General features: G+C 43.7%; 1 protein-coding gene across 1 annotated transcript in view; it reads right to left on the bottom strand.

Annotated features, from left to right (window-relative positions):
• LOC135259493 (complexin-1) overlaps window positions 1-16545 on the bottom strand; it is a 45721-nt gene extending 29176 nt beyond the window's left edge. Inside the window, exons 1-2 of the mRNA XM_064343968.1 lie at window positions 15788-16545; window positions 14654-14769 (exon numbers count right to left, since the gene is read on the bottom strand). Of these exons, the coding sequence (XP_064200038.1) occupies window positions 14654-14684 (31 nt within the window). The 5' untranslated portion in view covers window positions 14685-14769; window positions 15788-16545. The remainder of the gene's footprint in view (window positions 1-14653; window positions 14770-15787) is intronic.
• Window positions 16546-18200: the final 1655 nt, after the last annotated feature.

The following is an 18200-nucleotide window of genomic DNA, read 5'->3' as shown; positions in this document are numbered from 1 at the left end:
AGTGCTGCACCTCTGCACGTCAAATAAATCCACGTTTATGTAACATTTTAGCTCCGCTTGGCAGCACACTGTTTGGCTTTCTTAGCTGTGAAATAAAGCAACTCCCTTAGCATTGCCGTTACCCACGCGGTCGGGCCTGTGAGCATGACTCATCCTCATTCTACAGTCTAGATATCATCCCACTGCAGGAGAGAGGGAGAAATGTCGTTCATCGCTCTGATGATATGTATCTGATTATTAAGAAAGTATTAGCTGGCTGTGGGCAAGTCTGAGGAGCCCATTTTAAAGATTTTTTCTATCGCTGCCTTCTTGGAATGTACTGGTTGTAAATTCACCCAGTGATTTACCTCTGTCCCATCCCAAGGGTATCCTTCTCCCCCCCCCCATCCCCCTTCTCCTTTAATGAGATCATCGCAAATACAATCCATTCCATTCCTATTCCATGTGGAGGGTTTTTTTTTTTTTTGGGGGGGGGGGTGGAGCTATGAAGTAGAGGGGTTTTGGGAGGGTAGAGTTGTGATGTAGAGGGGTTTTAGGAGGGTGAATCCATGATGTAGAGTGGTTTTGGGAGGGTAACGTTTTGATGTAGAGGGGTATTGGGAGGGTGGAGCTATGATGTAGAGGTGTTTTGGGAGGGTGGAGCTATGATACAGAGGGGTATTGGGAGGGTGGAGCTATGATGTAGAGGGGTTTTAGGAGGGTGGAGCTATGATGTAGAGGAGTTTTAGGAGGGCGGAGCTATGATGTAGAGGGGTTTAGGGAGACTAAAGTTATGATGTAGAGGGGTTTTAGGAGGGTGGAGCTATGATGTAAAGGGTTTTTGGGAAGGGTGGAGCTATGATGCGGAGGTGTTTTGAGAGGGTGGAGCTTTGAGGTAAAAGGGTTTTGGGACAGTGGAGCTATGATGTAGAGGGGTTTTGGGAGGGATATATGATGTAGAAGGGTTTTGGGACGAGGAGGAGGGAGTAGGTGATGTAAGCATGGTCAGCAGGTTGCATATTCATGCAATTAAGGTTGAATCCAAAGCCAAACGCAGCAACACATCACATGACCACGGCAGTTGACATAGGCATAAGTACCAGGCTCTGTTGGAATCTCGAGCAGAATGGAGGTATGGATGCAAGAGTTACCACTGTGCTGTTGTTACAGAGACAAAAGCTGTCACCGGCCATCTGATCTCATACTGTCCAGCCTGCATTAAGCCCATAATAAAGAAGAGTCACGTCAGTCCGTGTCCCAAATAACAATGCGGCCAATTTCAATGCTACAGAAGGCTGGGTTTTCCAAAGGGGTGCGCACGTGATGCCTCCGAGCCTGATGGGAATATTGATTTGATTTCTTCCCAGAGCGCCGGTTTGACTTTCAATGAGGTCAAAGGAGCGACCCACATGAAAGGGATCATCCATCAGTAGAGGCTGGAACCTAGGTAGACCTGGGCCGAGATTCACTTTGTGAAACGTGACCTTTTTTTAACACGAGGCTCTCTTCTCAGCTACAATGGGAACACGTCAAGCAGTGCCGTTTGCTTCTCGTCCGAAGTGGGCACTGATAAAATGCGGGGTGCGTCGTGCACTTCAGGGTTCGGGAAAACATCAGCATGCAGATTTAGTGTTTGTCTAAACGCACCACACACTCCTAGACTGACAGAACTACAGGGGAAAAGCATGCCTTTAACGACCAAAAACCAATAGAAAACTGGTATGTAGAAATCACAATGATGTTAAAGACAAAAATGTATAAATCAAAACAGTGACCACTTTTTATATGTAAGCAATAAAATGATACACTAAACGATATGCTAAATGATACGCTAATCCAAATAATTCTAAGCCCTAATAAAACAGTACAATGAGGCTGCCTGAGCATGGCATATACTGTATGGATGTAAAGGCACTGACACCACTGTGAATAGGCAATGAAAAATACATTAAAGTGCATTAACCCAAGGAACCCACTGAGCCACTGCAGGCTTAGCAGGATATTGACTGAACACTAGCAGCCTGGACTCTATCTAGTAGCCTTGGCATCGATGCCTCTTTCAAGCATCAATAATTGGGAAAGTTTCCCGATGATAATTGCTCAATATTGGACAATTTCAAATGAAAACACTAGCTGTAGACTTGCTAATAAACTTGCTGAATAGCCTAAAATAATGAAAATAATACTCATAATTATAATAAGATGAGTGGCAACAAAGTTTCACATTATGCTAAATGTTTTATTAAAATAAATTAGACATTTAGCCTTATGACATCCCTTTTATCTAGTAATATCTGGATCAGAGGTAAAGGCTGGATTCAATCAATGTTTGTTCTTAACTTTGCCTAAACGTTAAATGCGATTTTTAATTTCATTCTTCACAAACTCAGTTTGGAAAAATTAAAATTAGTAATTACTAAGCTCACCAAACTGTCTGTGAAAAAATGAGCATTTGCATTCAGTCATAAATCACAGTTAAGTACAAATGTTGAAATGTTGAATTCGGGCCAAAGTCCCACTCATGAGATTTTGAATTTGAAATGTCAGATACTCAGGGTGAATGAAACAGGAAATGCATTGATTGATTGCTCCATTTACAGCAGCCTGGCAAGATATAAATTAGCCATGTAAGGAACAGTCGCTGCTGAGTTCCCACTTGATGTGTTTTTATGAATTTATTTTATATTTTTTCTTATTTTATTTTTTGTAAGCTGTGTTTGAAGCTGTATTTTCCTGGTTGCTATCATACATGCAAAAAAATACATTCTTTCTTCTGCTTATATTATAAAACGTATATTATAAACATCCCAGCGCGGTCAGGAGAATAACAAGTATGACAGAAGAGGAGTCAACGGCACTTCGATTTTTTTTTTTTTTTTTAAGTGAATCCTCACCACCTCCGCCTACAACCGGGGCTCGACCTCTCCTCTGACGGGAGGCCCCGCTCCAGGCAGTGAGCTTTGGGGAATCCGTCGAGCTTTGATTTGGTCAACAGGGCTCTCGCCTCCCCCGATGTCTTCCCGCTCCCTCCCTCCCAGCCCTCCGCTGTTAGCGTGGCCGTGCGTGAGAACGGCGACCCTGCCGAAAGGCCGTCGGTCCGCAGGGACCTGGATTACTCATCTGCAGGATGCGGGAGTTTCACTTATTTATTCGTTTTCAAAAGGCAGGTCCATTATTCGCCGGGCTATAAATAATCCCCGTCTCACGTGTGCGCACTTTCGCTGATTGGTTGTCGCCACGTTGAGATCTTGCGTTGCTGTTGATTTGACACTGCATCGGGCTGACGGTGAAAAAGAGCCGGGATTTTGGGAGTTCAAAGAGCTGAACCCTTTCATTACGATATAACAGGCCGACGGGTTCAAAGGAGCTTTTCCAGAACATTCTGGCCATCAGCAGTATTGCTTAGGACCCATACAACAATCTTTTCAGCAGCTGCTGTGGATCTAACATCTACCCCCGAAACCATATGTGACTTAGGAGTGCTACATTAATATGGAAGGGCAGATTTTGTACAGTGCAGCACGCTGAGGAAATGTGGTCTATTTTTTGCGTAACGGTATTGTTCACTCCGTGTTTAGCGAGTCTGGCTGGCCGCTGTGTTCCTGGGTCTGTCCAGCACTGAATGGGCTTCAGGAGCAGGGATATGGTTCCAGCAGGAGGTGTTGCCACCAGAAATGATAAATTGTGATGTCACTGTTTAAATTATCAGTTGCTTTAACTGTATCTGTTGAGCAAGTAGGGCGAGGCTTGAAATTAAATAGCTTTCTATTGCATTTTAACCACATACACGTGATCACATAACTATGCAAAACAAAGATTTATGATATATAATCTATACTAATTTTTGTGCAAATGCAATACATAATGCTGCCATAAAATGTATTCTTACCATGAAGAGTCCCTGATTTTTGTTTACATTCTGGACATTTGACTGCATGCAAATCAACCTGTGTTACCCATGCAACACTTTTGACACAAGCAATGCTGATGCTGATGAGCAATGCCTGCTTTTCTCCTGATCAATTTCTCCGAGTAAAATGAAAACAATAATACTGTGGATTGGGGTATGACCGTGAATTGCAGATTGTTCTATTTATTGTGGTCGGCCATAATAATTGCAAAAAGCATGACGCACTAATTAAGTTGTCTTCAGCGCAACAGTTAGCACAGCCACCTCTCCCCTTGAAGCCAAGCTCAAGCTTCGCCAGAATGGGAGGCGTTATGCACACAACACACACTTAAAATATAAATGATAAGAGGTCTTTTCGAGACTGTATACCAGCTAATTATTTGGCTCACAAACATAATTTAATAATGTAACATCTTATTGCGTACTGCCACTTACTAGTGGATTTAGGTGTACATGCAGTAGTTATTTACCGCAATAAGACTATGAGTTTTAGGCAACTGGTTTGTATTTGTGAACTTTTACTACCAAAAGAAAGCAATTTAAGAGATCTATTGTGCTATTTAAGAGATGATTATTCTGACAACAGCTGACGCTTCCCAGTGCATTTACAGAATTTAAAACGTATCCACTTGATGCAATTTACAAACTGCTGCTAATGCTGCAGATTACCTCTGATTAGACGACTTGTTAAATCACTTTCTTGACCCAGTAGTATATTTATGTAAATTTTGGCAGCTACAACTGAACCTGTCTTCGGCTCACATGAGTAATGATTAACAAACCCTGTCTTTAGCTCATATGAGTACCGGCACTTATTTTTTTTCCACTTCAAGCACTGAGTGTGACTAAAATGTTAAAAAGCAGTGACGGGCGAGGTATAGTGCAACTCCCATTATTACAGTAGGCTACTAGCCAGCAGGGGGTGCTGCAGTTGCCTCAGCACCCCTACTTCCCACACCTATGCCCTCATTACTGCTAAGGTTTTGATTGGTTCTGAAATGTACGTTTGACCCAATCAGACCCTGGTGACCTTACATAGGCAGCCAAACCTATAAACATTGATTCCTGGGAGACTCAGTGGTGTGTTTCAGGGGGACATTCAGGAAATGCTGTGTTCGTATAGGGGATGTGGGGGGTTCTGGCCGAACCATGAGGTGGGGCTGATGGTGGTGGTGGGGGGGGTCGGGTCAGTTTGCTGAATCTTTCAGGATATTACAACACAACAAGATATGTTCAGTTTCACAGCAAACTGTGAAGAGAACCAGATTACAAATTAAATTGAAACGGACATGTTCCGTGATGCAGAACCGTTTCTGGGGATTTCGCATTTGCAATCGCAGGAGGGTAAGTTTGGGAGTTTCTCCTCCAATTCACTTTTGAATAAATGATCGGTTATGACACTGTGCCCCATGCGAATGTTGTAAACAATGTCCAATTAGATGTTTTGATTAAGCCAATCCATCTTTCGTGTCGAAGCACTTCCCGAACAGGCCCATTCTATCGCTGCTAGGGCTTGTCTGTTTATTTATCATTATTTAACCAAAAGATTCCAGGGAGCACATCCGTTAAAAATAACCGTGAATGTCCTGGGATGAACACTGGCCTGTCCCTACATCTGCTGACATGAACAAAGCGAAAGAAACTGCCTTAAAAGCACGCCATTACACCTGTGCCTTCTTTCTGAACAGCATCTGTAATGCTGACTGTAATTCTGTAATTCGCTGAGGCATCTGTGTCACATGTTGGGATGCCTGTGTTTTCCTGTGTTCTCCTGGTTTGGGTGTAGAGTGTGTGTTTTCCTGTGTTCTCCTGGTTTCGGTGTAGAGTGTGTGTTTTCCTGTGTTCTCCTGGTTTGGGTGTAGAGTGTGTGTTTGCCTGTGTTCTCCTGGTTTGGGTGTAGAGTGTGTGTTTTCCTGTGTTCTCCTGGTTTGGGTGTAGAGTGTGTGTTTGCCTGTGTTCTCCTGGTTTGGGTGTAGAGTGTGTGTTTGCCTGTGCTCTCCTGGTTTGGGTGTAGAGTGTGTGTTTTCCTGTGCTCTCCTGATTTGGGTGTAGAGTGCGTGTTTTCCTGTGCTCTCCTGGTTTGGGTGTAGAGTGCGTGTTTTCCTGTGTTCTCCTGGTTTGTGTGTAGAGTGTGTGTTTTCCTGTGTTCTCTTTGTTTGGGTGTAGAGTGTGTGTTTGCCCGTGTTATCCTGATTTGGGTGTAGAGTGTGTGTTTTCCTGTGTTTTCCTGGTTTGGGTGTAGAGTGTGTGTTTGCCTGTGCTCTCCTGGTTTGGGTGTAGAGTGTGTGTTTTCCTGTGCTCTTCTGGTTTGGGTGTAGAGTGTGTGTTTTCCTGTGCTCTTCTGGTTTGGGTGTAGAGTGTGTGTTTTCCTGTGTTCTCCTGGTTTGGGTGTAGAGTGTATGTTTTCCTGTGCTCTCCTGGTTTGGGTGTAGAGTGTGTGTTTTCCTGTGTTCTCCTGGTTTGTGTGTAGAGTGTGTGTTTTCCTGTGCTCTCCTGGTTTGGGTGTAGAGTGTGTGTTTTCCTGTGTTCTCCTGGTTTGTGTGTAGAGTGTGTGTTTTCCTGTGTTCTCTTTGTTTGGGTGTAGAGTGTGTGTTTGCCTGTGTTCTCCTGGTTTGTGTGTAGAGTGTGTGTTTTCCTGTGTTCTCCTGGTTTTGGTGTAGAGTGTGTGTTTTCCTGTGCTCTCCTGGTTTGGGTGTAGAGTGTGTGTTTTCCTGTGTTCTCCTGGTTTGTGTGTAGAGTGTGTGTTTTCCTGTGCTCTCCTGGTTTGGGTGTAGAGTGTGTGTTTTCCTGTGCTCTCCTGGTTTGGGTGTAGAGTGCGTGTTTTCCTGTGCTCTCCTGGTTTGGGTGTAGAGTGTGTGTTTTCCTGTGTTCTCCCGGTTTGTGTGTAGAGTGTGTGTTTTCCTGTGTTCTCCTGGTTTGGGTGTAGAGTGTGTGTTTTCCTGTGTTCTCCTGGTTTGGGTGTAGAGTGTGTGTTTTCCTGTGTTCTCCTGGTTTGGGTGTAGAGTGTGTGTTTTCCTGTGTTCTCCTGGTTTGGGTGTAGAGTGTATGTTTTCCTGTGTTCTCCTGGTTTGGGTGCTGAGTGTGTGTGTGCTTGTGTGCTCCTGGTTTTGGCGCAGTGTGTGCTTGCCTGTGCTATCCTGATTAACAAGTAGAGGGTGCTGCATTGTGAAATAACACACACATTTGTCATTCCGATTTGAAGATAAGTAGGGGAAAACCTATTTTAAAAAATTGAACAGTTCAGAGTAAGGTGATTAGTTTTTTTTTCTCACTCATCCTACCTCCCGCCCACTCTAGCCTGGTCTTCGAACAGCTAGCTGTTTCTCCACAACAGATGGTGAGCAATGTGAGCGACGAAGTTAGCATGGGGTCTAGGGTGGTGGCGAGCCCCCCTGGCATTCCTGCTCTACGGCCACGCCCCCCTCCCCCCCCCCCCTTCCCTCCCCTCGGCATGGGCGCCACACTCCGCATGACAGCTCGGCATGGTGTGCAGCGGCGGCCGCCCAGTCACAGTGTGAGCACGGAGACACTGCTGTGTCACCCTAAAACTGCTATGAGCTGCATAGAGGGACAGATCACGTGCTATATGACAGGACAACTTGCGCGCTATGTGACAGGAAGAATCGTGCACTATATAACAGGATGGCTTGTGCGTTATATGGCAGGATGGCTGCACTGCATTACGGGGTCACTGCGTGTAAAGTTCCTATACAACATCCGCAGAATCCGCCCCTTTCTCACCACCTACTCAACCCAGCTCCTGGTCCAAGCAATGGTTCTATCCCGCCTGGACTACTGCAACTCTCTTCTGGCTGGACTACCGGCATCTGCCACCAGACCCCTGCAGCTCATTCAGAATGCTGCGGCTCGTCTGGTCTTCAACCTCCCCAGACACTCCCACGTAACTCCCCTGCTCACTACCCTCCACTGGCTGCCTGTTATAGCTCGCATCAAATTCAAAACATTGGTTCTAGCATACCAGGCAGTCAAGGGATCAGCCCCAGCATACCTTCAAAAGATATTCAAACCCTACATGCCAGCCAGATCCCTCCGTTCTGCTACCTCAGGACGCCTAGCACCTCCCCCTCTTCGCACCTGCACTTCCAGAACACGTCTCCTCTCTGTTCTGGCCCCACGATGGTGGAATGACCTCCCTGTGGAGGTCAGAACAGCTGAGACTGTGACCCATTTCAAACGACGACTGAAGACCCACCTCTTCAGGCTGCACCTCTCCCCATCCCTTCCCCCTGTAAATGACTAAACTTAGGGTTGTAACTAGGCAGCTGTTTAATAGGTGACTTAGTTGATGCGCCAGTCTTAACGACTACTTGTATTTTTATTTATTTTTATTTTTCCATAGATTGCGTTGTTGCCGTTCTCGTTGTTAGTGTTAATCAGTTTAACCACCAGGGTCCAGGTTGAACTATGCGGTTGTTCCCTGTACTTGGACCGGTACTTCTCTCTAGGGGTTTCGTCATACTTGTTCCTGGTTATGGTTATACACTTTGTTGTACGTCGCTCTGGATAAGAGCGTCTGCCAAATGCCTGTAATGTAATGTAATGTAATGTAAAGCCAATGAGTTAATGAGACAGTCTTAGACCCCCCCCCCCCTCTATTTCCCTCCACTTGTACAGACACTACATGTGTTAGGCTGTCCAAGTGCCGTCATATACATGCAAATACAAATGCAAAGGCATGCAAATGATGATTAACATTTAGGAGAAAAACTAACATATGGCTTTTGAGCATGTGCAATACAGGACAAATCAGCAGCAGAGATGGCACCCTGCTCCAAAAGCCCCCCCACAAACAAACAAAAAAGGCCATTGATTTTAATCAAACCAAACAAGCTCTGGGCTCCATTTGGGTTTCTTGGTCCTCTGTCTGACACCCCCTTCAACCACCCACCCCCGCCCACTTGCACCCACACCCCTTCCCAATCACATTAAACCCCAAAGCAGAGCATTTCCTCCGGCCAAGAAAAACAAGGAAACAAGCTACATTATTGAGTGGGGCTCGGTCCGATAATTGATCTTCCTGTGAGCTCTTCTGCCTGATAGGCCTGGCGCTTGCCCTTGCACGTGCATCTGCATCGTTGCATTATGGGAGGGTATGCCTACCATAATGATGAAGCTAAGATGAAGCTACATGCATGCTACATACATGTAGGAGATACCCGTGTGTTATGGGACTGGGTTTGAGCCCACCTGTACTGCCCCAGGCCAGAACAGACAGACAGACAGACAGACAGACGGACGGACAGACACACAGACTGGACAGAGAGGCGGACAGAACGCCCTGCTGGAATGGCGACGCTCTCCAGGGCGCTGTGTCTCAGTCAATCCACAAGCGAGCAGAACTTGGGCGGTTTAATTCACCCGTAAACGCGACTGAGGGAACATTAGCTCCCCTCAGCAAGCTGCAGATACAGGTTCAAAATTACCGTGCCAACCTGAGACGGGGGATTCGTCAAAATGAGGTTAGACATCCTGCTACATGTCTTATATTACCCAGAGGAGCACTGGCTGAAGACAATTGCATCATTCTCATAATTAAATATTATAAATATGTATGACTGTGAAAAAAGCAGACAGTTTCTTACTGTCTAGATTAAAGTAAGGTCATTTTTATCCTTTAAATGAACTTGTAGGGGAAATTAGCAGAGCTGTTCATACAGCTCAAACAGATGTTGGCATTCTGATGATGATGATAAAGATCATATACTCTACGGTACAAGCTATGTGAAACAGGAGATAAATGTCATATTTCATAATGGTACAGGATATGAGGAACTTTCACCACACGCTGTCCCTGTTCTTCCTCTCTTTTAATTATACCCCTTTTTTAATACATAGGCAATAATTTCCTAAACATTTTCCCTGACAGTCCCTTCTTTTATATTCTAAATGTGATTGTTGAAGTGCTACTTGGCATTAAACTAGCTGAAGGGCAAACTCTGGATGATAATGACATCAAATTAATGAAATGTCAAGCGGATGTAAATTAGACAAAAACATCAAAATGATACTCTGCACACCAGGCAGAATGTTGGGTTAGGTTTAGGTCTAACTCTTAGACATGCGTTTGCAGCAAAATGCATTTCAGTTCTTCATCATCCTCACCATCAGAATCATTATCAACAGCATCAAAATCCTCATCATCATCATCACCATAAAATAAGATTCATTTTCACTCCATGGCAAGTTGTACTGTCCATATATTCATAAGCATGTACGCATATACTCATGTAAAAATGTAACAGTCTGAGAGCAGCGACTAAGTACACCATAATGTAGCAGCCATGGGTCTTCACTGCCAGGACAGTTGATTTCAACTGACCATCAGAAATGCTGACGTAGCATGCTTATGTACACAGGGTTTTTTGTTTTACCGGTCCTTATTTGTCAGTTGTCAGTATAATGGGTAAGGAACTGGGCTTATAGCCTAAAGGTTGCAGGTTCGATTCCCAGGTTGGACACTGCCATTGTGTCCTTGAGCAAGGTACTTAACCTACATTGCTTCAGTCTAAATTCAGCTGTACAAATGGATGCAATGTTAATGCTATGTAAAAGTTGTGTAAGTCGCTCTAGATAAGAGCGTCTGCTAAATGCCTGTAATGTAATGTAATGTAAAGTTTATTGTCTATGTCTCAATAATCACCTCATCAATCTAGCTATCAATTGATCAATAGATAGGTAGATAGATAGTTATTTATTGTAACCTACCATACCCTAACCCCACCCTAACTGTGGAGCATGCTCAGTAGACAAGATCTCACTCCATCTCATGCCCATTCCCCTGGTTCATCTACATATGACCACCTTGGAGAATAAGATAACCATTTTAAAGCCCTTGTTGTGGCTCCATTAGCTTTTAGAAATATTTAAACAAAGGTTGTCAAGAAAACAGTATAGAAAAAAAGAGGGAAAAAATATGCGTAGTATTCTGCATTTTGACATCAAGCCACTAATTTATGGCAAATATAAATATGTTTAAAAAAATTAAAGGTTTGAAAGGTAAAAAAGAGCTTTGGAATAACCCAGTGTCAGCCTAGAGTACATTTCCACCAAGGGCCTTTGAACTCTCTCACACACATGAGAATCAGTCAGAACTGCATTAACACTAAAAACAGGTTCTGACTCACTCCTACATTGTACCCTTTCAGCACTAATGTGTAGGGAGTTATCTAATCAACACTACAGAGACATGAGAGCCCGTCTGAACTGTGTGTGTGTGCACGCGTATGCGTGTGTGTGTGTGTGTGTGTGTGTGTGTGCATGTGTGTGCATCGGTGTGCGTGTGTGTTTGTGTGTGTGGGTGCTTGGCCGTGCAGGCCATTATGTGAGGGTGTATTACTGTTTGCCTTGAAGTATGCAGGTGGTGGATGTGTTTGTGTGTGTGTGTGTGTGTGTGTCTGTGTGTGTGTGCATGTGTGATTTCACCCATCATTAAACTGTATTTTTTCCCTTTTGTGTTGTAACTGCCCCTCTGCTCCCCCAGACACCTCCAAGCTGCATAATTCCTCAACTGCATAACATTCAAGAAGCATTCTGCAGGATAACACCCGATTGCATACACTGTAAAACGCCTCAAAGGAGAAACTTAAAACAGGAAAATTAAACACACAGCCATACCCTCCAATTTTTCTCATTACCAGAAATAAAAAAAGTTTAGTCTGTAAGTTTTATTAAAGTGAAAATTCTGGTCACAGGTATTTCTTGAGACTGTAAAGCTGTTTGGTACAGGTTCTGAAAATACAAGTGACGCTCACCAAAATGGTGGTCCCTTAGCATATAGCCTACATAAACACACACACACACACGCTGCAAGTAACAAAGATTGTATACTGCCCACTACTGGTCTTTTGGTGATGCAGTTCAAATGGGCACCCTGCAGATTTACACTTTATCCAATCAGTGGAGCAGCCTTTGAGTGGTCACAAGTGGTCACAAGTATTTCTTGAGACTGTAAAGCTGTTTGGTGCCGGTTCTGAGAATACATGTGACGCTCCCCAAAATGGTGGTCCCTTAGCAGATAGCCTACATAGACACACACACACACACACACTGCAAGTAACAAAGATCGTATACTGCCCACTACTGGTGATGTAGTTCAGATGGGCACCCTGCAGATTTACACTTTATCCAATCAGTGGAGCAGCCTTTAAGTGGGGGAGGCAATCAGATGTGTACTTGGAGTGAGTAGCCAGAACACCACGCCTGACCTCCAAGTTCTTCGGTTTGGAAAGAAAATAACTTTAAATTAAAAGGAAACGTTTTTTTTATTATCTTCCTGTTTATACATTTATGAAAAGAAAATATAAATCATCTTCTAGTGGCTCAATCTCACTATTAGAACTAAGCTTTCTAGGTCAGTGCATATATCAGAGAGCGGCAAGAGGGTGCCGGTGACCACGGCGACTGCCACGACAGTCATGGGGGGGGGGGGGGGGGGGGTTGAGAGGGGAGGGTGGAGAGGGACACAAAGACAGACTTTACAGCAGCCGTTGTATGTCCAGTCTCATGGCCGCAGTCAACAAACCCTGAGTGGGGGGCCATTCTCTTCACCAGGGTGTCCATGTGTATGTGTATGTGTTGGTGGATGTGCGTGTATGGATGTGTGTGTGTGTGTGTGTGTGTGTGTGTGTGTGTGTGTGCGTGTGTGTGTGTAGATGTGTATGCAGGTGTGTGTGTGTATGTGTCTGTGTGTACGCAGCTGGGTGTGGATGTGTACGCAGGTGTGTGTGCATGTGTGTGTACATGTGTATGTGTATGCAGCTGGGTTTGGATGTGTACAGAGGTGTGTGTGTGTGTGTGTGTGTGTGTGTGTACGCAGTTGGGTGCGTATGCATGTGTGTGTGTGTGTGGATGTGCACACAGATGGGTGTGTTTGTGTACACAGGTGGGTGTGTGCAGCTGCATGAGTGTGAGCACACACTTTGGGTTAGTAGTCAAACGTGGGTCAGGATTGCACAGGCCTTTACCTTTTGTTCTAACCCTACACAAATGGAGAGAGCATTTGTGTTTTCACTGGCAGCACGGATCAGAGGGACAAAGAGAGGCTGAGAGAAGCCCTGTATATTAGCTTCATACTGTAGTAAAAGTACATTAAAATGTTACGCACTGGCTGAAGCACTGAACAGCATCTGTGAAAGCATGTTGGGTGGTTTCATATCTCCTGCACTGGAATAACATGTGCATATGGTGCTAGAAGGAATGACACAGGCAACGCTGATGCTGGCACTGCAGTTTAGGGGGAGTCTCCAACGTTCATCTTTAACAATTCTGAGGTGACACTGGCCAGCAAACTGTTACTGAATGCACTACAACCGAGTGTACACTTGATTGTTCCGTTGTAATGATGTCGGTTTGATTCAATTATTGACTGTCGATTTCATTAGTGACCGTCAATTATGTTTCCGGCACCACTGTCATAATCATCCGGGCGACTACTTTATAAAGCTCGCTGTTGACTGAGAAGTAATTGGAGGGCAAACTGAATGAAGATGTAGAATCAAACATCGTGTGAGGGGGACAAAATTGTAAGGCAAGAAATTACTTTCTGGACATAGTTCAATAAGTTTTTTTCTTTATTTGTCATAACAGTCGTGTTGTCCCGGGCTTACAAGCACATGAGCCGTTTTAAATAAGTCGAATCCCGTCGCGCCTTCTTTGCGCCGTTCAACAGCACCACTCACGCACACCACGGAACGTCCGATTCAACGTACTGAACGCAGTCATATTGCGCCATACATTCGATTCACGAAATAAGCCCACTTCACGAAGTATTCTATAAGATACGTTTATAGAGGAAACATAAGATATAGGTTGTAGAACATAGCTTCATATTTATGTTCCTCCAAGGCACCTACCTGATCATGAATCATTGTCCCATTTTCGAAAAGTCAGATAATGTAGCTATATGCTGTAATGACACAATTATGCGCAATTTGTAAAAATGCGAAGTAAATTTGTCATACAGTATTCTAGGTTGCTTCGCTTAATGAAACAATGAAAATTAGTGCATATTGCTTTGGTGTTTTTTTTTTTTTTCTGCGGTGGGTACTTGAACACACCTGTACGCAGAGCCTATGGGTCTAATAAGTGGTTATGTTTTTGCTTTAAGAGTGAGATGTTGCGTACATGGAATCCTGAAGAATTTGGGAAAACTTGCCAATGTCATGGAAAGCCTCTGTGAAAGAATATATGTCGGCTATGTAAAAGCGCGTACATCTCCCGTTTTAGTTACGAATATCCTACCCATAGCAAGGTAGACTCATTCTCTCTGTTAACGATCGCAAATAGTATAATTTTCATGAACGATGTACGCATGCTTCAGTCTGTTGCAACCGAGACAACCGTTAGGTTAGGGACAAGCGCTAAAATGTTTTAAGATGCAAGTGGGATGACCTCGGTGAAATCATATGCATATTAACGACCACTTTAAGTAAAAACTGGCACAGTTTGAAAAGAATATTACAACACAGTGCTTGAATAGAAACGTGCCGATACAAGCTCCTATCTATAGATATTAGTTGTCAGGTGAAGGCAAGCATGTTGACAAACAAGCACCGCATGTCTTGGTCACATTATATGCGAATGACAAAATCCCATTACACATTCTGAGATTTCAGTAAGAGGCAGCATTCTTGCGACCGTCCTGTTATCTAATCTCGGTCCGACGGGTTCATCGTGCCTTCCTTCGTCTCAACACTTATCACTCTCTGGCATTCTGCAGTAGGAAGGACCATTCTGAAAACTTACCTCCCAGCGCTTGTTTCATAACAAAATCCATGGTGATGGCTTTTCGTCCCTGTCTCCTGTTAATTCACGATCTCACATTCAGATTGACCAGACGAAGTACTCCTTTGTTGCCAAATCTAAAAATAAAATCATAATGAAATGATATCAGCTGACCTGTTCAAATAACAGTACATGGACCTTGACTAAAACTTTTCAAAATACAGTTCTGTGAGCCAGTTTTTCAATGATAGCCGATTTGCATCTTATATCGGGGCAAATGAATGATCATATCGATCAGATCAACTGGTTTGGTTGAGACTAATTTCTACTCGAAAAATGGGTCAACACAGACAAATCAGTACTAATAGTTTCTGTAAAACTGTAATGTAAATGGCAAAGACCGTGAAGGGCACGAGGTCAGTACTGTAGCAGACGCATGGGACCCAACACAGTGTAACATCGTTATACACTGTAGCACAGAGATTACAATCATATACAAAAAATAGCACAATCTACAATAGGCTAACGAATTAATGAAAATGTTTATGAAATTTTAATTAATTAATGTATCACAATACACTAGAAAAGCGATAAAACCTTTAGATTTGGGGCATCGAAGGACCTTCATCTAGCCCCATGTAATAAGAGTTTAGGATGACACGTGACATTGCATCTTAAAAATGTCCCACCTTATATTTTAAACTATTTCGCTCCGCTGTTATTTAGTTACACTTGGTTGCATTCGTCCTTTCTTTTCATGAAGGACTGCAAGTTCTCCCAGAGTTTTAACGAAGAGAAAAATCTGCAAACGACTTCCGGAGCCCGGTAATCCGCTTCCAATGTGAAAACTTTCTATTACCCAATTAAAACACAAATCTAAAACGCTGGCCGAATGTGCAGCGATTTCAATCGTCAATACTCGAGACCCGGATGAGTTTACTAAATCTAGGTGATAGCCTTTAAAGTTGTTTGCTATTATTTGCAACCACATCGCCTTATCTGAACCCATGGCGCTACGTACAGTACTGTATGTAGCCAGGCAGTGTTGTCCCCGTACGAAATATTTCAGCACCATTGCTACCGGAGAGCTCCCGTTTCATTCAGAGCTCAGGAAAAACCAACATGAATGTGTAATGTAATGAGCGTAGCATTTACCTGTCCGGGCGAGTTATATCTTTCAGACAGACGATTTAAGCCTCCAGATTGAAGTTCACAAATATAGTAGAGGGGAATCTTTAGCAGCTCGCGCAGCGCATCCCTGTGTTTTTCCAGGCTAAAGGACGTCCTTGTTGCTTCCTGCACGGCGGCAGCACGAGTGTTTGTGAAGGGAACTGCAGCCGCTGGTGAAGGAACTCAGATCACATGGAGTTCTACCTTTCGAAACGTCCCACGTTCTAACAGGAAAAAAAGACCGATCAATTATTTATGCCGCTCGTGTGTTTTGCGCCCTCCCCTTTCCTGCAATAGAATTTCCTGACCAGGTTCGCTAGAACACTCGTGTAAAGGGTTTGTGAGCCGAGTACACCTTACCTAACGTCTATTTAAAAATATTTATAAATTAGTTCATTTTAAAAACGCAGTGCTGACCTAGATACATGCTTATTTCCAAAACGAGGCTGGATTTCCTGCTCCCCAGGATATGCCGTTCAAAGGTTGTGATGATACATCAATCTTTTAGAGCTTCGCTTCAAGGCGAGATATGTGCCACAGAGGGATGTGAGACTTGACTTTAGCATAAAAGTAGCAACCGTTCGTCTGGCAGTAATAGCTTCTGCAGCACGCTGACCTCGTTTCGTCCTTGGAGTATTTAAAGCGGCACCACTGCTGCTGTCGTCGTCGTCGTCCCCGCAATTCCCTGAACAAGTTCAACTTCTGAATATGTCGTGACATCAAGCAGGGGTGTGCGGTAATATGAAGGCTTACGATGGAACTAAGCTGAATATAGCCTATGTTCTTCCTTTTGGTAAAAAAGAAAAAAGAATCTGCTTATAGACATACCGCACACCCTTCTCTCATACATCGTGAGTGGCGACCTGGATAGGGCAGCTTTTGGTGTATGTAAGGATGAAGAGGCACGGATTCTACACCTTGTTGGTGAAAAAATGCAGTGGTGCTCTGCCATAAGGTCCCATCATATCTAGAATATCCAAATTGCGTAAATTAGCCTATGTGAATTATAGCTATAATTTTTGGAATTCATTTTCAGAAACAGTACTGCTCATTAAACTGCTCGGCAATGTCCTTTAAAGGATTTGTGCCGGTTCATTGTTTTACTGCATAACAGCCAACATACAGTACGTGTTCTTACGAACATCTTTTGGAATTTAACATAGTGACACATGGTGCTATCCCGACATAATCTGTGGTATGTATGCTTGCATGCATGTATGAACTTACAGAGTGTATGCAGGTATGTTGGTGTACATGTATGTATGAACATTCAATGTATGTGTTTACACGTGTATGGACATGTATTATGTATGCACTGTATGTATGTTTGTATGTCCGTGTGTATATGTCTGCATTCATTTCCATATTTCGACATATGCTTTATCCCAGGGCCCCTGTATATTTTTGAAAATTGCATATAAAAGTACAACACTATTAGAGACTGAAACACCACTTGTGGAATTGAGCTAACTCAATGGTAACACGCCATCTCATCAGCCTAAATTACTTATTGGAAAAATCTCATTAAACTAAAACCATACTGGTACAATGACATCTGACAAGATGTGCTTCAGGTTTCTGGGTAAATATGAACTGGATGAACCAGTAGTTGAGTTTAAGGAGGCAAACGTGTCACTGTAACGGGAAGTGGTCGCTGACTCGACCGTCTTGATTGGTGTCATTACCTTGCTCCTCAACTAGGGGGGTGGCAAAGGAGAAACCTCACATCCTGGACTTACAAAAGGGAGGGGCAGGAGGAGGAGCCACAAAGGATACACCAGTCAACCTTGATGAACAGACTTAGGTGAGTGAGTTGGGATATGGTTGTCGGAGTACCATTATGTAGCAAATTAATGCTATTATTGGGTGTCAGTAGGGGGTTGGTCTTGGGGATAGATGGCCGAAGAGTACAGCGTAGACCAGTCAGGCCGCAGCTTTCTGATCATATGGGAGCACTCTGACAATATTGGTAGCAAGGGCCAGCCAGATGAAATCCCTTCAGTTTACCTGACCAATTCAGATTATCAGTGGGCAAGACGGTGGATTATACTTAATTTACTATGACATTCAGCAATCCCTCACACAGCTTCAGATCAAACAGACAACTTCAGATTGATAAGTGCCAGAGAATTCAAGTCTAATAAAAGAGATGACCTTGTAACCCTGAAGGTTGCAGGTTCGATTCCCAGGTAGTACACTGCTGTTGTATCTTTGAGGAAGGCTCTTAACCTGAATTGCTTCAATGTACACCCAGCTGAATAAATAGAAGCCATGTACAAAAATCCAAAGGCTGTGTTTCTCTGGATAAGAGCATCTGCTAAATGCCACCAATGTAAAAAAATGTACAGTAAAGTAATGAATACAGTGACTAAGCACATATGTCAATTGACTTCATGAT

Source organism: Anguilla rostrata, chromosome 7 (assembly GCF_018555375.3).
Source record: "Anguilla rostrata isolate EN2019 chromosome 7, ASM1855537v3, whole genome shotgun sequence".
Taxonomy (NCBI): Eukaryota; Metazoa; Chordata; class Actinopteri; order Anguilliformes; family Anguillidae; genus Anguilla; species Anguilla rostrata.
The sequence above is the reverse complement of the archived record's forward strand: the minus strand, read 5'-3'. Positions and strand labels throughout refer to the sequence as shown.